The 23075-nt window shown below is 31.7% G+C and overlaps 2 protein-coding genes, 1 long non-coding RNA gene and 1 other non-coding gene across 6 annotated transcripts in view; 3 read left to right on the forward strand and 1 right to left on the reverse strand.

Moving 5' to 3' along the window:
- The window catches only part of LOC111414451 (Centrosomal protein 290kDa), a 38911-nt gene extending 23789 nt beyond the window's left edge, over window positions 1–15122 (reverse strand). Inside the window, exons 1-4 of one of the 2 annotated variants that reach the window (XM_023045798.2) lie at window positions 15034–15122; window positions 14664–14964; window positions 13048–14611; window positions 6651–8250 (exon numbers count right to left, since the gene is read on the reverse strand). In XM_023045798.2, the coding sequence (XP_022901566.2) occupies window positions 6651–8250; window positions 13048–14611; window positions 14664–14837 (3338 nt within the window). In that variant the 5' untranslated portion in view covers window positions 14838–14964; window positions 15034–15122. Of the gene's footprint in view, window positions 1–6650; window positions 8251–13047; window positions 14612–14663 lie in introns of both variants that reach the window. The other variant, XM_071195546.1, reaches the window with a different exon arrangement.
- Window positions 54–179, forward strand: LOC111414482 (U4atac minor spliceosomal RNA). Its single transcript, XR_002706278.1, has one exon. It is a non-coding gene; the product is annotated as a U4atac minor spliceosomal RNA (small nuclear RNA).
- Window positions 15123–15235: 113 nt separating the features above from the next.
- On the forward strand, window positions 15236–19783 carry LOC111414453 (Branched chain keto acid dehydrogenase E1 subunit beta). Its single transcript, XM_023045803.2, has 7 exons — window positions 15236–15377; window positions 15448–15728; window positions 15779–15934; window positions 15990–16161; window positions 19103–19248; window positions 19306–19392; window positions 19443–19783. The coding sequence occupies exons 1-7, from the start codon at window positions 15236–15238 to the stop codon at window positions 19581–19583; spliced, it is 1125 nt and encodes a 374-aa protein (XP_022901571.2). The 3' UTR covers window positions 19584–19783.
- Window positions 19784–20260: 477 nt separating this feature from the next.
- LOC111414445 (uncharacterized) lies at window positions 20261–22801 on the forward strand. Of its 2 annotated transcripts, XR_011640173.1 has the most exons (5): window positions 20261–20864; window positions 20921–21383; window positions 21442–21775; window positions 21840–22173; window positions 22239–22801. It is a non-coding gene; the product is annotated as an uncharacterized lncRNA (long non-coding RNA). The 2 variants fall into 2 exon arrangements; XR_011640172.1 differs by having other exon boundaries at window positions 20261–21383.
- Window positions 22802–23075: the final 274 nt, after the last annotated feature.

The following is a 23075-nucleotide window of genomic DNA, read 5'->3' on the forward strand; positions in this document are numbered from 1 at the left end:
ATAAGAATCACTACATAAAAACTTTCCAAGGTATAAAATCGATCCTTTAATCTTCCTACCTTGTCTAGGGGAGCATAATATCTTATGATCATCTAGTGAAGATATTGTTGCTGACACCCTATATAAAAACCCCGCACCTGATTATAATTATTTATTATCAGATGCGAATTTTTGGAATTGGGTCCTTCTTACTTTATAGAAGGGCCCCCAAAGGATGGTGTAATCTAAATGGAAGTGACAATCATTGTTTGTTGGAAATAGAGACGTCAGTATCATACAGGGTGTTTAAATAAAAAAAACATAAGCCATGTCAAACTCAAAGTGATTGGTGGGCCAAAAGCATCAAACTTTACCAATATTGATAGTGAAAAACCAATAAATAAAGAAAAGTTGCTTTCTTGGGACTTAAAATCCTGAAAACGTTTTTCAAATTCTGCTAATTTCTCTGTATACACTTTGTATGATATTGGGGGGATTCTTGTACTTTCTTGATATGCCTACAAGTCGGAAAATGTGACATATTATTTTCCCACATCATCATCTTACACTTGAAAGCTTTCACATGATCATAGATACATGTTATAACTTGACGTGGTCTTTACAGTTTCCTATTTAAGTCCGATAAGTGTTTAAATGTGTTCTCTAAGGTAAAAGATTTTGGTTTAGTGGTCGATTCCAAACTGTTATTCTTCTATCACGTAGAGGAACTTATCAGTAAGGCGAATATAAGCTTAGGTTTTATTATTAGAATGTCAAAAACGTTTACCAATCTATAGTGCATCAAATTTTTGTACATGGCTTATATGATACTAGGTTTTTATCAGGTTCTACGTTTAGTGTTAGTTCTAGTGACAGTGTTAGGTTGTGCTAATTAACACTAGATAGCGCTAGATTGTTATATACTGTAAAGTCCCTAGATTATCAGAGTACCACGGTTCAAACCGGTCATTTACAAAAAGTTGCACGTGTAATAATGCCGTCTTGTTGCCTATGGAGTTGCAAAAATAGCAGCAGGAAGGGCTTTTGACTCTTCAGAGTACCACGAAAGAACAAAAAGGAGGAAAATTTGGCGTAATTTTATCAAAACGACTTAATAGAGCGATCAGTCCTTTATGAGGTTAGTTTATTGTTAATAAAAGATCAAAAAGCTTAATGAAACCGTCGTGTAGAAGAAGCAATAGTGGAAAAACACCTCATCAAGTAAATTCGACTAAAATGAAATTAGATTGGTACATTACTGCTGTTATAACTTAACATAAACTGTTTAATCTTTCTACTTTAACTACTGTTTTAAATTTCCCGCTTGATTTTCGAGCCAAAATGGCGGTACTTTGATAACCTAGTTTAATATACTGTTAATGTACTAACACTAGACTTAGTTTCTAATATTTCTAATTCTTAGAACCCGGAACTTTCTAGTTGCAGGTCTAGTGTTAGAACTAACAGTTTTAGTTATGCAAATAGGTTAAGTTATAAGCTTCCAGATTTAGTAGCTCATGCTGCCAGCAAGTTGGCAGACTCTATGCTATAAAATAGAAGCTTTGGTATGCTATAGCTCATGCTGCCAACAAGTTGGCAGCCTATAAGTGAAGTTACAGGGTTCCAGATGTAGTAGCTCATGCTGCCAACAAGTTGGCAGCCTATAAATGAAGTTACAGGGTTCCAGATGTAGTAGCTCATGCTGCCAACAAGTTAGCAGGCTCTATACTATAAAATAGATGCTCTGGTATGCTATAGCTCATGCTGCCAACAAGTTGGCAGCCTATTACAGGGTTCCAGTTGTAGTAGCTCATGCTGCCAACAAGTTGGCAGGCTCTACGCTACAAAATAGAAGCTCTGGTATGGAATAGCTCATGCTGCCAACAAGTTGGCAGGCTCTATACTATAAAATAGAAGCTCTGGTATGCTATAGCTCATGCTGCCAACAAGTTGGCAGCCTATAAATGAAGTTACAGGGTTCCAGATGTAGTAGCTCATGCTGCCAACAAGTTAGCAGGCTCTATACTATAAAATAGAAGCTCTGGTATGCTATAGCTCATGCTGCCAACAAGTTGGCAGCCTATTACGGGGTTCCAGTTGTAGTAGCTCATGCTGCCAACAAGTTGGCAGGCTCTACGCTACAAAATAGAAGCTCTGGTATGGAATAGCTCATGCTGCCAACAAGTTGGCAGCCTATAAGTGAAGTTACAGGGTTCCAGATGTTGTACCTCATGCTGCCAACAAGTTAGCAGGCTCTATACTATAAAATAGAAGCTCTGGTATGCTATAGCTCATGCTGCCAACAAGTTGGCAGCCTATTACAGGGTTCCAGTTGTAGTAGCTCATGCTGCCAACAAGTTGGCAGGCTCTACGCTACAAAATAGAAGCTCTGGTATGGAATAGCTCATGCTGCCAACAAGTTGGCAGGCTCTATACTATAAAATAGAAGCTCTGGTATGCTATAGCTCATGCTGCCAACAAGTTGGCAGCCTATAAATGAAGTTACAGGGTTCCAGATGTAGTAGCTCATGCTGCCAACAAGTTAGCAGGCTCTACGCTACAAAATAGAAGCTCTGGTATGGAATAGCTCATGCTGCCAACAAGTTGGCAGGCTCTATACTATAAAATAGAAGCTCTGGTATGTTATAGCTCATGCTGCCAACAAGTTGGCAGCCTATAAATGAAGTTACAGGGTTCCAGATGTAGTAGCTCATGCTGCCAACAAGTTAGCAGGCTCTATACTATAAAATAGAAGCTCTGGTATGCTATAGCTCATGCTGCCAACAAGTTGGCAGCCTATTACGGGGTTCCAGTTGTAGTAGCTCATGCTGCCAACAAGTTGGCAGGCTCTACGCTACAAAATAGAAGCTCTGGTATGGAATAGCTCATGCTGCCAACAAGTTGGCAGCCTATAAGTGAAGTTACAGGGTTCCAGATGTTGTACCTCATGCTGCCAACAAGTTAGCAGGCTCTATACTATAAAATAGAAGCTCTGGTATGCTATAGCTCATGCTGCCAACAAGTTGGCAGCCTATTACGGGGTTCCAGTTGTAGTAGCTCATGCTGCCAACAAGTTGGCAGGCTCTACGCTACAAAATAGAAGCTCTGGTATGGAATAGCTCATGCTGCCAACAAGTTGGCAGGCTCTATACTATAAAATAGAAGCTCTGGTATGCTATAGCTCATGCTGCCAACAAGTTGGCAGCCTATAAATGAAGTTACAGGGTTCCAGATGTAGTAGCTCATGCTGCCAACAAGTTAGCAGGCTCTACGCTACAAAATAGAAGCTCTGGTATGGAATAGCTCATGCTGCCAACAAGTTGGCAGGCTCTATACTATAAAATAGAAGCTCTGGTATGTTATAGCTCATGCTGCCAACAAGTTGGCAGCCTATAAATGAAGTTACAGGGTTCCAGATGTAGTAGCTCATGCTGCCAACAAGTTAGCAGGCTCTATACTATAAAATAGAAGCTCTGGTATGCTATAGCTCATGCTGCCAACAAGTTGGCAGCCTATTACGGGGTTCCAGTTGTAGTAGCTCATGCTGCCAACAAGTTGGCAGGCTCTACGCTACAAAATAGAAGCTCTGGTATGGAATAGCTCATGCTGCCAACAAGTTGGCAGCCTATAAGTGAAGTTACAGGGTTCCAGATGTTGTACCTCATGCTGCCAACAAGTTAGCAGGCTCTATACTATAAAATAGAAGCTCTGGTATGCTATAGCTCATGCTGCCAACAAGTTGGCAGCCTATTACGGGGTTCCAGTTGTAGTAGCTCATGCTGCCAACAAGTTGGCAGGCTCTACGCTACAAAATAGAAGCTCTGGTATGGAATAGCTCATGCTGCCAACAAGTTGGCAGCCTATAAGTGAAGTTACAGGGTTCCAGATGTAGTAGCTCATGCTGCCAACAAGTTAGCAGGCTCTATACTATAAAATAAAAGCTCTGGTATGCTATAGCTCATGCTGCCAACAAGTTGGCAGCCTATTACAGGGTTCCAGTTGTAGTAGCTCATGCTGCCAACAAGTTGGCAGGCTCTACGCTACAAAATAGAAGCTCTGGTATGGAATAGCTCATGCTGCCAACAAGTTGGCAGGCTCTATACTATAAAATAGAAGCTCTGGTATGCTATAGCTCATGCTGCCAACAAGTTGGCAGCCTATAAATGAAGTTACAGGGTTCCAGATGTAGTAGCTCATGCTGCCAACAAGTTAGCAGGCTCTACGCTACAAAATAGAAGCTCTGGTATGGAATAGCTCATGCTGCCAACAAGTTGGCAGGCTCTATACTATAAAATAGAAGCTCTGGTATGCTATAGCTCATGCTGCCAACAAGTTGGCAGGCTCTACCCTATACAGCCTGTTTCAGAGTAAGCACGTTATTTTTTTTAGCCACACTATGGGTACTACATTCAAAATACTTGGTAGTAATATGTTTTAGGCCATTCTCTACACGGAGGTGGTACATACCAGATTTTCAATTGGACGAATTATTTTGAAATGGCGACTTTCAACTTTTTTTTTTAAATGGAATGCCATTTTTTTTTATTATTGAGATCCCAAAAACATTCTTTTTACGATAGTATTTCGTTTTTCTTTCCCCATCAAAAAGCAAACTAACATTTTAATCTAGTAGCTCACGAATGTTTTACACTCGATGTTATTTTTGTCCAAATATCAAGTAGCGGTAGACACAAAAGAACAATAGACTGCCTAAGTCTGACGTCACAGAGGTGGGCGGAGCTTATACTGACTCCAAACATTTTCGTTGTCAACCACAGTTGATAAGATAAATGTCATTTGAAATGTCATAACTTAGTTTATTTTATTTTAACACTGATGGCAAATTACATATGATGATTTACCGTTAGCAACACAGTTAGCAACGAAAAAGTTTGGAGTCAGTATAAGCTCCGCCCATCTCTGTGACATCAAGGCTTAGGTTGTCTATTAAACTTTAATCTAGTAGTCAAACGTCAATGAATGTTATTAATCTATTGACTCAATTAAACGACGTTTCAATTTATGTATTGAAAAAGATGGAAAACATTTCGAGCATTCTTTGTAAATACCTAATTTTTATTTGATGTAAATTTTTAATTTTGAGTTTCAAAAAGTAGATGTTTCCAGATGTAGTAGTGTAAATAGAAGCTCTGGTATGGAATAGCTCATGCTGCCAACAAGTTGGCAGGCTCTATACTATAAAATAGAAGCTCTGGTATGCAATAACTCATGCTGCCAACAAGTTGGCAGCCTATAAGTGAAGTTACAGGGTTCCAGAAGTAGTAGCTCATGCTGCCAACAAGTTAGCAGGCTCTACGCTATAAAATAGAAGCTCTGGTATGCTATAGCTCATGCTGCCAACAAGTTGGCAGCCTATTACAGGGTTCCAGTTGTAGTAGCTCATGCTGCCAACAAGTTGGCAGACTCTACGCTATAGAATACAAGTTCTAGTATCCAATAGCTCATGCTGCCAACAAGTTGGCAGACTCTACGCTATAAAAAAGAAGCTCTGGTATGCAATAGCACATGCTGCCAACAAGTTGGCAGCCTATAAGTGAAGTTACAGGATTCCAGATGTAGTAGCTCATGCTGCCAACAAGTTGGCAGGCTCTATACTATAAAATAGAAGCTCTGGTATGCAATAACTCATGCTGTCAACAAGTTGGCAGCCTATAAGTGAAGTTACAGGGTTCCAGATGTAGTAGCTCATGCTGCCAACAAGTTGGCAGGCCCTACGCTACAAAATAGAAGCTCTGGTATGGAATAGCTCATGCTGCCAACAAGTTGGCAGGCTCTACACTATAGAACAGAAGCTCTGGTATACAATAGCTCATGCTGCCAACAAGTTGGCAGACTATAAGTGAAGTTACAGGGTTCCAGATGTAGTAGCTCATGCTGCCAACAAGTTGGCAGGCTCTATACTATAAAATAGAAGCTCTGGTATGCTATAGCTCATGCTGCCAACAAGTTGGCAGCCTATTACAGGGTTCCAGTTGTAGTAGCTCATGCTGCCAACAAGTTGGCAGGCTCTACGCTACAAAATAGAAGCTCTGGTATGCTATAGCTCATGCTGCCAACAAGTTGGCAGCCTATAAGTGAAGTTACAGGGTTCCAGATGTAGTAGCTCATGCTGCCAACAAGTTGGCAGGCTCTACGCTACAAAATAGAAGCTCTGGTATGCTATAGCTCATGCTGCCAACAAGTTGGCAGCCTATTACAGGGTTCCAGTTGTAGTAGCTCATGCTGCCAACAAGTTGGCAGGTTCTACGCTACAAAACAGAAGCTCTGGTATGCTATAGCTCATGCTGCCAACAAGTTGGCAGGCTCTATACTATAAGATAGAAGCTCTGGTATGCTATAGCTCATGCTGCCAACAAGTTGGCAGCCTATTACAGGGTTCCAGATGTAGTAGCTCATGCTGCCAATAAATTGGCAGGCTCTACGCTACAAAATAGAAGCTCTGGTATGGAATAGCTCATGCTGCCAACAAGTTGGCAGGCTCTATACTATAAAATAGAAGCTCTGATATGCTATAGCTCATGCTGCCAACAAGTTGGCAGCCTATAAGTGAAATTACAAGATTCTAGATGTAGTAGCTCATGCTGCCAACAAGTTGGCAAGCTCTAAGTTTAGCAGTTAGCAGTACTTTATTCGCCAAAGAAAATACTTACATAACGTTTTTTTCTAGTTTCGCAACATTTTCTTCCCGCATCATTAACTTTTCCTCATGTTCAACTTTAAATTTGTCAAATTCCTTATTAATCCTTTCAAATTGAAGTTGTAAACTATCAAATTTTCGATTCGCTTCGGCTTGTAAAAGTCGCGCTTGAACCACATCCGATGACAAGCGAGAAATGACGGCTTTATCATCCCCCGCCGCTTGTAAATCTAAAATTTGATGTTTTAAACTTAAAATTTGAAATTCATAAGCTGCCGTTGAGCTTTTCCAGTTTTTCTCATATTTCTCGTCTATTTCATTTTTGAATTTAATCTCGTTTAAATTTTTTTTTAAATCTTCAATTTCAATTAAAGCGTTTTCATATTTCTTTTTTAAATCGTCGTCGTTTTCGAAAAAGGGTTCGATTAAAATTTGATTTTGCCCGTTTTTTATGGTTTCTTGGAGCTTTAAATTTTTCTCCATAATCTCTTTATTATACTTTTCAAAATCGTGGAGTCTCTCTTCGCTATTTTTAAGTTGCTCTTTAACCAATTCGTATAAATTGTTCATATGATTCGCTCTTTGCCGCTCGGTTATCTCATTTATTTCGCATTGGGAAAGTTTTTTCGTTAACATCTCAATGTTTTTGTCGATTTCAACTAATTTTGAAGCCTCAAATGAATTAATTTTGATTAATAAATCTTGAGTTTTCTCTAAAATCGTTAGTTTTTCTTCTTTTAAATTTTTTATGATCACATTTAATGCTTGTAATTCTCGATTTTCGTTTGATTTAATCGTAGAAATTTCCCCCAATAATTCTCGATGTTTAATCGTTAAATCATCAAAATTATTTTGTAACTTTACAAATAAGTTTAAATCAATTTTGTTTTTTAATTCCACTTCAAGGCGGGTTATTTTATTCAACAACGAATCGTTTATTTCGTTCGTTAATTTAACACTCTTCATCAAATCAATTTCATTTTTTAACGAATCACTTTTTAATCGGTCAATATCCCCCAAGTACTTTTCATTTTCATTTTTTAAATACAATGTTTTTCTGTTTAAGATCACAACTTCTCCAGCTAACTCAGAGACTTGTTTAATTTTGAATGCGTCATTTTCACTTAGATGAAACTTTTTTATTTCTTCTAATTTTTTTTCTAAAACTTCAACCTTTTCAGTTAAATCATCAGCCGTATCTGATAACATTAACTTTTCATTTTCCCAATTCAATTTTGCCTCATTATATTCTTTAGATAACGAATTTAATTTTTCTTCAACTTCTTCAAAATTGATTTTATTTTTCTCTAATTTCTCTATTAACACATCATTTTGACTTGTTTGCCCATCACTTTCTTTCAAATCATTTGAAATAACCTCTTTATTATCGCCTGTTAATTTAATTTCTTTATTTATATAATTTGTATTTGGTTCCGAAGCTTTTTTTAGGGCTATTTTTAATTGTTCTCGTAATTCCTTATTAGATCCTTGTAAAGTATGAATTTCAGCTTGCAATCTCATCCCAGAGTGATACCATCCAGAAATATGTTTCGAATCGAGTGCTTTTAAAAGATTTTCCAACGTTTCTGAATTAATTTCTCGATATCCTTTATCTGAATCATAAAAAGATTATTACTATACTTTATTTTTTAATTCGGAGGAGTAAAATGTAAAGTCACGTTTACACAGGTATTTAATTTTTTACTTCCAAATTGGTGAAAATTAAAAAATATATACAATTAACAAGTATACATAACAATTATGATATATTACGATTTTATTTAATTGTATCTACCTATATTTTTATATACAGGGTGGTCCATTACTAATGGGTATTTAATTTTTTACTTCCAAATTGGTGAAAATTAAAAAATATATACAATTAACAAGTATACATAACAATTATGATATATTACGATTTTATTTAATTGTATCTACCTATATTTTTATATACAGGGTGGTCCATTACTAATGGGACACGGAGGAATAGTGAATTCCTTACATTACATTGTTACGATTTAACCCAATTTATGGACTAACATAAATTGGGTTGAATCATCGTATCATAGTATTCAGCAAACCTTTTCATTTGATTGGAATGTAAATGACAGAATTACAGCTTGCTGCATTCTTGTGTGACAACCCGTATATGTACAGGTGGCTTTTCTCTGCTAAACTTCTGTACATCAATGGATTCAGAAAAACAATGAGGTAAAGAAAAATATACGCAGCTATTTGAAAAATTTGTTAATAATCGTTTAAAATTGAATATGGAAAAAAATTATTTGTAGCATGAATCATAGTATTTATAAAACCATTTCATTTGATAGCTAGGTCATGAAAATCGGAATGTAAATAACAGAGTTACAGCTTGGGGCGCTTTTTGTGTGACACCCTGTATAAAAGAAGTGTAATGGAAAAAATTAATTAAATTCGCCTATGTGCGACTGGTAGATGGTAGGTAGCACTAGTTAGCATAAAATATCACTATGTTGCATATTTTTATTGAACTAAAACTAGAACTAGAAAGTTTCGGGTGCGCCTAAAAGTAATTTTGATGTTTTTTGAAAGAGTTTAGACACACGACTAAAAAAAAACTTTCAGGTGTTAATGTCAACTTTAATTTTATTAGTATATTCATAATCTTTATAAAATAACCTTAAAAATGAGTCCAAACATGACGCACTTATCTCAAAAAACAAAAAAGTTAGAATAAAAAACATTAAACCCGAAGTTAGCAACAATGAAGATAGCAATTTTATCTTAAATATTAATACCAACCTTAATTTTTTATTATATTTTTGTTATTGTGACAAATATTAAGACATTTTATAAAAAATTAAGAATATGTCAAAATGACATTGACATTTCAAACCGGAAATTACGTATATCTCGAGTAATATTGGAATGAATGTAATATTGGACGTATCACTTGGACCCATTTTAAAGGATTTTTCACGATTATAAATAATAAATAAAAATGCAAATATGTCAAAATTGAGGTTGACATTTCTAACCGGAAGTTGACCATAACTTCATTAATATTGAAGATAAATATGTCGTGTTTGTACTCATTTTAAAGGATTTTTAATGAAGATTGCAAATATGTCAAAATTGAGGTTGACATTTTACACCTGAAGTTAGTTATCATATAATAAGCAAATAGACAACTTCATGGTGTTCTTTTATGATGCATTCTTTATTACTTCTTGAGGTTGAGTTGCATTTTCTGTTTCTAAATCGGTATGTCTCTGAATCGTTACATTAGAATCATCGGTTATTTGTTTCTCACTCGTGTTTTCGTGAATAATCATTGAATCAAAAGCCTATAGTCAAAATATCATAACGTTTTAATCGCCTATAATGAATGGCTTCTTTCATTTTCCACCAAAATTCTCCACATTGATGCATCTGGGAGCAAAAATGTTACAGACCATTGTGTTAAGGGGTTTCAACTTTTAATTTTGACATATTTGTCAACTTCATAAAAAAATCCTTTAAAATGAGTCCAAACTCGACATATTTAACTTTAATATTAATGGAAATACAATCACTTCCGGTTTGAAACGTCAACGTCAATTTTAACATATTTATCCTCTTCATTAAAAAACGTTTAAAATGAGTCCAAAGATGACGCATTTATCTCAAAAAACAAAAAAGTTAGAATAAAAAACATTAAACCCGAAGTTGCCAATAATGAAGATAGCAATTTTATCTTTAAATATTAATACCAACCTTAATTTTTTATTATATTTTTGTTTTTGTGACAAATATTAAAACATTTTATAAAAAATTAAGAATATGTCAAAATGACATTGACATTTCAAACCGGAAGTTGCTTATATCTCGAGTAATATTGGAATTAAACCTATCATGTTTGGGCTCATTTTAAAGGATTTTTCACGATTACAAATATGTCAAAATTGAGGTTGACATTTCTAACCGGAAGTTGACCATAACTTCATTAATATTCAAGATAAATATGTCGTGTTTGTACTCATTTTAAAGGATTTTTAATGAAGATTGCAAATATGTCAAAATTGAGGTTGACATTTTACACCTGAAGTTAGTTATCATATAATAAGCAAATAGACAACTTCATGGTGTTCTTTTATGATGCATTCTTTATTAGAAAAACCTTTAAAATGTGAACAAACATGATGCATTTATCTCTAAAAATAAAAAAGAGAATAAAAAACATTAACCATGAATGTTTTTAGTTCTCGGTCTAGTGTTAGTTTTAGTTTTACACTAGCACTATCACTAGAACTAACACAAGACCTAGAACTAGAATCATTCGGGTTTAGCCGTCTTGAAAGACTTGCGGCTAAACCCAAATGTTTCTAGTTCTAGGTCTTGTGTTACTTCTAGTAGCAGGTGGTAGGTAGCGCTAGTTGGCATACTATATCACTATGTTACATATTTTTATTGAACCAAAACCAGAACTAACACTAGACCTACAATTAGAAAGTTTCGGGTTTAGCCGTGCGCCTAAAAGTAATTTTGATTAAACGATAAATTGAACTAGAGGTGTTGTTATATGAAAGGTTTTTTAAAAAAAGACCACTTTTCCTCCGTAATTGTTATAAATTAATCAATCTGAGACGTTTCGGGAACAGCTCCCATCTTCAGTCCACAAATAGTCACTCGTAATATTATCTACAAAAAAACCATTTCATAATTTTCAAAACCATTCGACACCGATTAATTTTTGTATTTTTTTGTGGGGTTTGAGATTTTTATGGTCTTTTGTTGTGGTTTTTTTGTAGATAATATTACGAGTGACTATTTGTGGACTGAAGATGGGAGGTGTTCCCGAAACGTCTCAGATTGATTAATTTATAACAACTACGGAGGAAAAGTGGTCTTTTTTTAAAAAACCTTTCGTAATTTTGATGTTTTTTGAAAGATTGTTGAATATGTGAATCCATAATTTTAACCAGTGCGATGAATAAATAAAATACAAAAGAAATGTTTTACAACTGGTTTATTTTAAATATTATAAATATTATGGGTCAACGTGGCTCCCTCATTTTCTTAGTGTATTCTATAGATGTATTTTTATACATTTCTGTTATCAGCAACTTTATTGCATGTTAATCTTCGTGTGTCAATCTTTTATTTTATGATATCTACCTCCAATGATGGTCCCTTAGAGACCGAAACATGTCAGGTTGATATAATATTTAAAATAAACCAGTTGTAAAACATTTCTTTTAGATTTTATTTTTTGAAAGAGTTTCGACGCATGACTAAGAAAAAAACTTTCAGGTGTTAATGCCAACTTTAATTTTATTATTATATTCGTAATCTTTATAAAATAACCTTTAAAATGAGGCCAAACATGACGCACTTATCTCAAAAAACAAAAAAGTTAGAATAAAAAACATTAAACCCGAAGTTAGCAACAATGAAGATAGCAATTTATTTTTTAAATATTAATACCAACCTTAATTTCTTTTTTTTTATTATTTTTTTGTTTTTGTGACAAATTTTAAGACATTTTATAAAAATTAAGAATATATCAAAATGACATTGACATTTCAAACCGGAAGTTGCTTACATCTCGAGTAATATCGGAATTAAACGTATCATTTGGGCTCATTTTAAAGGATTTTTCACGATTACAAATATGTCAAAATTGAAGTTGACATTTCTAACCGGAAGTTGACCATAACTTCATTAATATTGAAGATAAATATGTCGTGTTTGTACTCATTTAAAAGGATTTTTAATGAAGATTACAAATATGTCAAAATTGAGGTTGACATTTTACACCTGAAGTTAGTTATTATATAATAAACAAATGGACTACTTCATGGTGTTCTTTCATGATGTATTCTTTAATAAAAATAAAAAAGAGAATAAAGAAACATTAATCTTGAATGTTTTTAGTTCTAGGTATAGTGTTAGTTCTAGTTTTACACTTCCACCGTTACTATGCAGATTTAGCCGTCTAAAGAGACGTAGGTCTTGTGTTAGTTAGGTAGCGCTAGTTAGTATAACATATTACTATCTCAAATTTTCCTAGTGCCAAGTACCGCGGTTCATGAAGCCTGTGTATTCGAACTATCCGAGCCAAAATGGCGGTTTGACAGCTTGTCAGTGCATATCGCCATTTATTAAAATATTAATAATAAATAATGATAAATAATAATATTAATATTAAATAGCAGTAAGAAGGGCTTTCAACTCTTCAGAGTACCACGAGAAAAAAAAATACAAGAAATTTTGTGTAATTTTATCACCAGAACGACATAGTTTTAAATTTCCCGCTTGATTTCGAGCCAAAATGGCGGCAAATCACGGTACTTTTTAACCAATAGCAACCCTTCTTTTTGGCGCTTAAATTCGAAAACACTCCTCCGAATAAAAAAGTATAATATACTTAATTTAAATTAATAATTTACCTTTTCTTTGTTGCAAACTCTCCAAAATCTCATGTAATCCTCTCCGTAACGCTTCATTTTCCTCAACAACAACTTCATGAGATTCTTTTGTAACATTTTCACAAATTTCATTTTCATCAAAAAGAATCTCCCCCACGTTTAATTCGTTAAGTTTTTTAGTTAATTCATTAATAATTTTGCTTTGATTTTGATTTTTACATCGTAAACTAACTTTTTCCTCCTCCATTTTAACCATTTTTACTTTTAAATCGTCAATTTTCCTCTCTAACTTCTTCGTTTTTATCTCAATACTCGTCACTGCGACGTTATCTTCCTCGTTTAATCCCAACCTCGATCTTAATTCGACATTTTCTTTTTGAAATCGTTCAAAATTTTCTTGCAAATTATTCCCATCTCGTACTAATTCGGCGATTTCTTTATCTTTTTGACGTTTTTGAAGCTTTAATTTTTGGTACTTTTCCAAAAAGACCCCAAAATCAACATTTTCGTTTTTATACTTATTAATCATCTCGTTAACGTCGTCATCTTTTTCGGTTAACGCTTTGGTTAAGTAATTTATTTCTTCTTGTAAATTTTGAGTGCGTAAATGAGAGGATTTTAATTTTTGTTTTAATTCTTTATTAAAATCTTTATTTTCAATTAATTTTTTATCCAAATCCTCTTTTTCTTCTCTTAATTTGTTTAAAATCTCCGCAATTTCATTCATATCAATGGTGGCTCTTTCTAATTGACTTTGTAAATCATTAATTTTTAAATCTCGTTCGATAATAATTTTATTTAAAACAAATTCATTTCCATCTCGAAAAGTATCACTTATCTCAGAAAATTCTTCCTTTTCCTTTAAAGTTTTACGTTTTAACTCAAAAATTTCCTCATTTTTTTCATCCAAAACCCTTTTCCATTCATCAACTCTCTTATCAATAGCCAAAGCAAAATCTTCAAGTTGCTTTTTTAATTCTACATTATCAAAAGTTAATTCTTCAATTTCATTTTTTAAACAATCATTCTCCTTCATTAACTCATTCATTTTGATATGTTCCTCCTCAAATTTAACATTACTTGCTAAAAACTCCTTCGTCATTTCATTTATTTGTTTTGTTGCATCCCCCAATTTATCTTTAACCACTAAAATTTGCTCTTTTAATTGCAAATTTTCACCCTCCACCATCTCAATATCATTTAAAAGTTGGGAAATTTGATTATTTTTGTGCCTAATTGTTCCAATTAACTCTTTATGTTGATCTTTAGTATTTTCTGATAACTCAGATTGAACATCATCCTTTTGCAAACTCTCCAACTCATTTTGAAGATGATTTCGGTCCTTTTCTAAAACTTTAATGTGCTGGTTCAACTTGGTTATTTCATTTTTAAGCTTCTCATTCGATTTATTTTGTTGTTTCAACTTTCCTTTTAATTCACGATATTTTTCCTCAAGCTCATCATAATCCAAAGAACTCGACTTTTTTGATTTTTGACTTTTTAATGAATCTAATTCGGATTTTTTGAGCTCATCTTCAGCTTGCTTTTTAGCCAAATCATCTAATTCTGCTATCAAAACTTCAACCTAAAATATTTAATCATTTTTATGATTATACATAAATAATATTTAAACAAACCTGTTCAGATTTAAATTTCATAATTTCTTGGGTTATTTTAAATAAAACCAAACATTTTTCTAAATCAACTTCTTCAACATCAATATCATACCAAGCTAGCGTATTCAACAAAGCATCTTTTTCATTATCTTCGATTTTATTCGGTTTTATTGAATAAATATAATTCCAATCCATTTTAAAACACTTCTCAACTAACCAAAAATCTTTAATATTGTGACATTTGTTTTGTTTACAAAGTTGGTTGCTAAGCAACGATGTTTGTGTGTATCAAGTTTCGATTGACACATTTTTAAAATAACCTCTATAATTTTATAATTAATTAATTAAATATAATTAATTTCAAATTTCATCAAAATTTAATTATTACAACCTTTGTTATTAATCACAACACCATTTTAAAAAATTAACTTATAATAATTTATGTAACCCAATAATCTTATGACTTTCTTAACACTTAGGAATGTTCGTTAACGAGTTAAAATCTGTTCTGAAAATAGCCTAAGCGCACGGTTAACAGACGGCAAAGGTCGTTCGTTTTTTTAGTGTCGAGTTCGCGTTGTTTGTTCGCGGTTATGATGGCTTTAAATAAGTTATGTTTGGAGTGTTTAAGAAGTGTAAAAAGTGGATTATTTAAAGATGCGAGGGTATTACAGGTAGCTAGGGTTAAAATGAGTCATTTTACGTATATGCCCGACGCAAAACCACCTGTTGGAGGTAATAAAATCAATATCAATAATAACGTAATTTGGGTTGCCTACCTTAAAGTGCAAAAAATTTTTTTTAGGTGAAATGTTAAAAATGAATATGTTCCAAGCGATTAATAATGCTTTAGATTTAGCATTAAAAACGGACGATTCAGCGATAATTTTTGGCGAGGATGTAGCTTTTGGAGGGGTTTTTAGATGTTCAATAGGTTTACAAAAGAAATATGGTCCGGAGAGGGTGTTCAATACCCCATTGTGTGAACAAGGTATTATCGGATTTGCTATTGGGGCAGCCAGTGCAGGTGCTACTTCAATTGCGGAGATTCAATTCGCAGATTATATTTTCCCAGCTTTCGATCAAGTAAAAAAAATTAAATTTTATTTATTACCTATTAAATCTTATTAATTCAGATAGTTAACGAAGCCGCTAAATATCGTTATAGAAGCGGAGACCAATTTGATTGTGGAAAATTAACGATTCGAGCACCTTGCGGGGCTGTCGGACATGGTGCTTTGTACCACTCACAAAGTCCTGAAGCTTATTTCGCTCATACACCTGGTATAAAGGTTAATATTTGATTGAAAATTAACTACTTTTTATAACTAAAAATATGATAACAAGGTTGTGGTACCACGCGGTCCAATAAAGGCCAAAGGACTGCTATTAGCATGCATTAGAGACCCAGATCCCTGTTTAATTTTCGAACCTAAATGCATGTATCGTGCTGCGGTAGAACAGGTGCCGGTTGGCGATTATATTTCTCCAATTGGAAAAGCAGATGTTCTCAAAAAAGGTTAGTTTTTTAATACTTGACAGTTTTAATTTAATAAAATGACATTTAAAATGGCGCCATCTATCGGTTTTAGTACAAACGATACATTTATAATTACTTGAATTAAATGAATACGTATTAAATTATTAATTAAATTAACATATACTCTCTGGAATGTAACAAAATCAGATAAAAAGAACAATTTATCATACTATTTAATTATAATTACGACTTTAATTTAATATTTTTAATTAATAAAATGACATTTAAAATTGCGCCATCTATCGGTTTTAATACAAACGATACATTTATAAGTACTTGAATTAAAGGAATACGTATTAAATTATTAATTAAATTAACGTATACTTTCTGAAATGTAACAAAATCAGATGAAAAGAACAATTTATCATACTATTTAATTAAGATCAGTTAATTTAATATTTTAATGATTAAAATGACAATTAAAATAGGGCCATCTATCGGTTTTAGTATAAACGTTATATTTATAATTATTTGGATTAGATAAATACGTATTAAATTATTAATTAAATTAACATACAATCTCCGGAATGCAACAAAATCAGATGAAAAACAATTTATCACACTATTTAATTATGATCACCACGTTAATTTAATATTTTTAATTAATAAAATGACATTTAAAATTGCGCCATCTATCGGTTTTAGTACAAACGTTATATTTATAATTATTTGGATTAGATAAATACGTATTAAATTATTAATTAAATTAACATAAACACTCCGGAATGCAACAATATCAGATGAAAAAACAATTTATTACACTATTTAATTATGATCACCACGTTAATTTAATCTTTTTAATTAATAAAATGACAATTAAAATAGGGCCATCTATCAGTTTTAGTATAAACGATGTATTTATAATTACTTAAATTAAATGAATACGTTTTAAAATTAATTAAAATAACATATACTCTCTGGAATGTAACGAAATCAGATGAAAAGAACAATTTATCATACTATTTAATTATGATCAGGACGTTATTTAATATTTGTAATTAATAAAATGACATTTAAAATAGCGCCATCTATCGGTTTTAGTAGATACATTTATAATTACTTGAATTAAAGGAATACGTTTTAAATTATTAATTAAAATAACATATACTCTCTGGAATGTAACAAAATCAGATAAAAAGAACAATTTATCATACTATTTAATTATAATTACGACTTTAATTTAATATTTTTAATTAATAAAATGACATTTAAAATTGCGCCATCTATCGGTTTTAGTACAAACGATATATTTATAATTATTTGGATTAGATAAATACGTATTAAATTATTAATTAAATTAACATACACTCTCCGGAATGTAACAAAATCAGATAAAAAGAACAATTTATCACACTATTTAATTATGATCAGGACATTAATTTAATATTTTTAATTAATAAAATGACAATTAAAATAGGGCCATCTATCGGTTTTAGTACAAACGTTATATTTATAATTATTTGGATTAGATAAATACGTATTAAATTATTAATTAAATTAACATACAATCTCCGGAATGCAACAAAATCAGATGAAAAAACAATTTATTACACTATTTAATTATGATCACCACGTTAATTTAATATTTTTAATTAATAAAATGACAATTAAAATAGGGCCATCTATCGGTTTTAGTATAAACGATATATTTATAATTTCTTAAATTAAATGAATACGTTTTAAATTATTAATTAAAATAACATATACTCTCTGTAATGTAACGAAATCAGATAAAAATAACAATTTATCATACTATTTAATTATGATCAGGATGTTATTTAATATTTTTAATTAATAAAATGACATTTAAAATAGCGCCATCTATCGGTTTTAGTAGATACATTTATAATTACTTGAATTAAAGGAATACGTTTTAAATTATTAATTAAAATAACATATACTCTCTGGAATGTAACGAAATCAGATGAAAAGAACAATTTATCATACTATTCAATTATGATCAGGACGTTATTTAATATTTTTAATTAATAAAATGACAATTAAAATGGGGCCATCTATCGGTTTTAATACAAACGATACTTTTATAATTATTTGAATTAGATGAATACGTATTAAATTATTAATTAAATTAACAAATACTCTCCAGAATGCAACAAAATCAAATGAAAAAACAATTTATCATACTATTTAATTATTATCGGACGTTATTTAATATTTTTAATTAATAAAATGACAATTAAAATGGGGCCATCTATCGGTTTTAGTACAAACGATACTTATATAATTATTTGAATTAGATGAATACGTATTAAATTATTAATTAAATTAATAATGCAACAAAATCAGATGAAAAGAACAATTTATCATACTATTTAATCCCGATCATGACGTCAATTTAATATTTTTAATTAATAAAATGACGTTTAGAATGTCGCCATCTATCGGTTTTAGTACAAACGATGCCCTTATAATTACTTGAATTATGTATTAAATTATTAATTAAATTAATATATACTCTCATTTATCATACTCTAATTATAATTTCAGTATTTCAGAAGAAGTCTTTTTGATCTACTCCCCGTAGCTTTAAATTTGTGTGCTCGATACCCATTTTAACATAGTTTTTGTTCGTAAAATGATTTATTTACAACAACTTATAAGGTGTAATTAAAATTTTTACATTGTAACGTACCCGCATTAGGCAATTTAATCGGATACCGCAATCTATTCGTTTTTTTGTTCTTTATGTAGCCCGCGCGAAATTGACGCTTTAAGCGTTTCGCCTGCGGAATGAACACTTTTGCAACAAGAATATACCATGTGTTTCGTTGTGTAACACATCGATATCGTTCCTAGTTTTTATGCAAATTCCAATCTTCTTAAACACTGTTTTTCGTTTAAATGAATCGATTAAGAAAAAAGAAATTCCTTTGTTATTATTTTTATTTTTTGTTATAAGGTGATAAAATAACTTTGATTGGTTGGGGAACCCAAGTTCATGTTCTTCTCGAAGTTGCGCAACTCGCCAAAGAAAAATTTAATATTTCTTGTGAAGTTATTGATTTAGTTTCGATCGTTCCTTGGGATAGAGATACGATAATTGAGGTAAAATGATTAATTAATCGATTAAATAGAAATAAATAAAATTTATTTTCTTTTAAGTCGGTTAAAAAGACGAAAAGGGCTTTAGTTGCACACGAAGCACCTCTCACCGGTGGGTTTGGGGCTGAATTAGCTGCAGCTATTCAGGTAAATATTAAAATAATCTTAATTAAATTAATTAATTGAATTAATTTTAGGAAGATTGTTTCTTACATTTAGAGGCTCCTGTTGCAAGAGTAACCGGGTTTGACACTCCGTTTCCCCATATTTTCGAACCCTTTTATTTACCCGATAAATGGCGTTGTTTGCAAGCGATAAAAGATTTAATCGATTATTAATTTATTTAAAAAGAATTATGTAACAGATTAAAAATTGAGGAAAGTGATGATTCAAAAAAGGAGTTTTCTTTTTTATTGAACAAAAAAAAGTTTCCTCCGTTTAATCACCTTTGAAAGGAAGGAGAAACTATCGCGGTTATCGTTAGAGATCGTTTCCTGTTGCTGTTTAAAATTCTTGAAATAAAATACAACTTCCTTTATCCCGCAAATCTTTCTTAAAATAGAATTAAAAGAAAAATCTTCTATATAAAGTCGGATTTTGAATTAGAAGAACTGAAAGCTAAACAACGACGAGAAGATGTCGTTGTCGAGTATAAAAAGTGGCTCAACGATGGTAATTGCTTAATAGATTCCTTTAAATGTCAACTGGATGTAATTTTCAGGTTTCATTCCTAACAAATTAGTAATCACATCGGTTTTTTTTTTCTTCGGTACAAAATAACGCTGAATAACAACTTAAACTAGAACTAACACTACATCTAGAAGTAAAAACATTCGGGTTTAGCCGTCTTAAGAGACGTGCGGTTGGAACAGAATGTTTTTAGTTCTAATTTTACTTCAATTAAAAAATGTACAATAATGTCGCTGAATAATAATTACTGAAGACGCACGGCTAAACCCGAATGTTTCTAGTTCTAGGTCTAGTGTTAGTTCTAGTTTTACTTTAATGAAAAATGTACAAGTCTCCCCCCAATCTAGCGACAACCATTCATATTAAGTATAAACCCTTAAAATTATTAAATTTTGCGAAAAACTAAATTTAATTGAGCCAAAATCTCCATTAAAATAGGTTTTTGGACACCCAAACTATTCATTTGTAGTGATTATGGACTCTATGAAGTGATTTTTCGCGAAATTGAAGAAGCAACGAAAACATAACCTAACATTTATCTGTCACTTCAAAATTTTTGAGGAATTAATTTATTTTTTAGAAAAAAACTTAATAATAAATGATTTTTTTAAGATAATAAGGAAATATTAATCTCCATTCAGGTAAAGATTTCAAACTTTTATAATTATTAACTTTTTATCTTAAAAAATTCCTTCTTTTCTAAATAGTTGTTAACCCCATCTAGCGACAACGATCCATATTAATTCAGTTTTGACATTTAATCCCTACGATGATATTTCTTGCTAAAATTATTAAATTTTGCCAAAGATTAAGTTTAATTGAGCCAAAATCCACATCATAATACGTTTTTAGGCTCTCAAACTAATCATTTATAGTGATTATGGACTTTAAGAAGTGATTTTTCCCGAAATTGAAGAAGAAACGAAAATGTAACCTAACTTTTATCTGTCACTTTCAAATTTTTGAGGATTTAATTTATTTTTAGAAAAAAGTTATTAATAAATGATTTTTTTAAGATAACAAGGAAATATTAATCTTCATTCAGGTAAAGATTTCGAACTTTTATAATTATTAATTTTTTTTATCTTAAAAAATTCCTTCTTTTTTAAATAGTTGTTAACCCCATCTAGCGACAACGATCCATATTAATTCAGTTTTCACATTTAATCCCTACGATGACATTTCTTGCTAAAATTATTAAATTTTGCCAAAGATTAAGTTTAATTGAGCCAAAATCCACATCATAATACGTTTTTAGGCTCTCAAACTAATCATTTATAGTGATTATGGACTCTAAGAAGTGATTTTTCCCGAAATTGAAGAAGAAACGAAAATGTAACCTAACTTTTATCTGTCACTCAAAATTTTTGAGGATTTAATTTATTTTTTAGAAACTTATTAATAAATATTTTTTTTAAGATAATAAGGAAACATTAATCTTCATTCAGGTAAAGATTTCAAACTTTTATCATTATTATCTTAAAAAATTCTTTCTTTTCTAAATAGTTGTTAGCCCCATCTAGCGACAACGATCCATATTAATTCAGTTTTGACATTTAATCCCTACGATTAAATTTCTTGCTAAAATTATTAAATTTTGCTAAAAAATAAGTTTAATTGAGCCAAAATCCACATCAGAATACGTTTTTGGGCTCTCAAACTAATCATTTATAGTGATTATGGACTCTAAAACGTGATTTTTCCCGAAATTGAAGAAGAAACGAAATTATAACCTAACTTTTATCTGTCACTCAAATTTTTGAGGATTTAATTTATTTTTTAGAAACTTATTAATAAATAATTTTTTTAAGATAATAAGGAAACATTAATCTTCATTCAGGTAAAGATTTCAAACTTTTATCATTATTATCTTTTTATCTTAAAAAATTCTCTTTTCTAAATAGTTGTTAACCCCATCTAGCGACAACGATCCATATTAATTCAGTTTTGACATTTAATACCTACGATTAAATTTCTTGCTAAAATTATTAAATTTTCCTAAAAAATAAGTTTAACTGAGCTAAAATCCACATCAGAATACGTTTTTGGGCTCTCAAACTAATCATTTATAGTGATTATGGACTCTAAAACGTGATTTTTCCCGAAATTGAAGAAGAAACGAAATTATAACCTAACTTTTATCTGTCACTCAAATTTTTGAGGATTTAATTTATTTTTTAGAAACTTATTAATAAATAATTTTTTTAAGATAATAAGGAAACAATAATCTTCATTCAGGTAAAGATTTCAAACTTTTATCATTATTATCTTTTTTATTTTAAAAAATTCTCTTTTCTAAATAGTTGTTAACCCCATCTAGCGACAACGATCCGTATTAATTCAGTTTTGACATTTAATCCCTACGATGACATTTCTTGCTAAAATTATTAAATTTTGCCAAAAAATAAGTTTAATTGAGCTAAAATCCACATCAGAATACGTTTTTGGGCTCTCAAACTAATCAATTATAGTGATTATGGACTCTAAGAAGTGATTTATCTCAGAAATTGAAGAAGAAACGAAAACATAACCTAACTTTTAATAACATTCATATGAGGTACGTTATATCGAAGTTTGTATGTAAAAAATGTTAATTCTTTCGGCGTCGAAGGTTAAAACGCTTTCTTCAACTCCTTCCCCGTAGAAAAAAAATGAAAACAAAATGCGCAACATTAAAATAGATCGCAACACGATCGATTTCTTGAAATGCACGGCCGTTAATCGCATTGAAGCGCGAACGACGTGAGTCGAATTTAAGTTAATTAGGTCCCCCTTATAATTTAACATTGAGAATTAAAAAACGGATTTAAATTGTAAATTTGAAAACTGTATAAGAAATATTTAGATAATATAAGGCGAGAAAATCTCAAGGTCTTTTGATTCGGCCTTGAACTTTCTCCAAGGCGTGGCCCCCCTTTTTTTTAACACGGGGCTCTTGTTTACTAACGCGAGAGACTTTTGCGTCGCCGACTACAGCGGGAGAATCCAGGACAGTTCTGCGATAATTGACTGAGGTTGTTTGCTTTTTTATTTTGCTTCCGCGCAACAAGAACCGGAGCTCCATTTCGCGTAGATCCGGGAGCTAAAAACGGATCTAAAGAATTCACGGAACTCCTTAACGAAAAAAAAGTCTTCTCCGG

This window comes from Onthophagus taurus, chromosome 3 (assembly GCF_036711975.1).
Source record: "Onthophagus taurus isolate NC chromosome 3, IU_Otau_3.0, whole genome shotgun sequence".
NCBI lineage: Eukaryota > Metazoa > Arthropoda > Insecta > Coleoptera > Scarabaeidae > Onthophagus > Onthophagus taurus.

Excerpts from the sequence above, each read along its gene's own strand:
- LOC111414453 (XM_023045803.2), top strand. The coding sequence starts at position 15,236 with ATGATGGCTTTAAATAAGTTATGTTTGGAGTGTTTAAGAAGTGTAAAA. Across the intron at positions 16,162-19,102 it reads AGCAGATGTTCTCAAAAAAG|GTGATAAAATAACTTTGATT; the intron begins GTTAGTTTTTTA and ends TTTTGTTATAAG. Across the intron at positions 19,393-19,442 it reads AATTAGCTGCAGCTATTCAG|GAAGATTGTTTCTTACATTT; the intron begins GTAAATATTAAA and ends AATTAATTTTAG.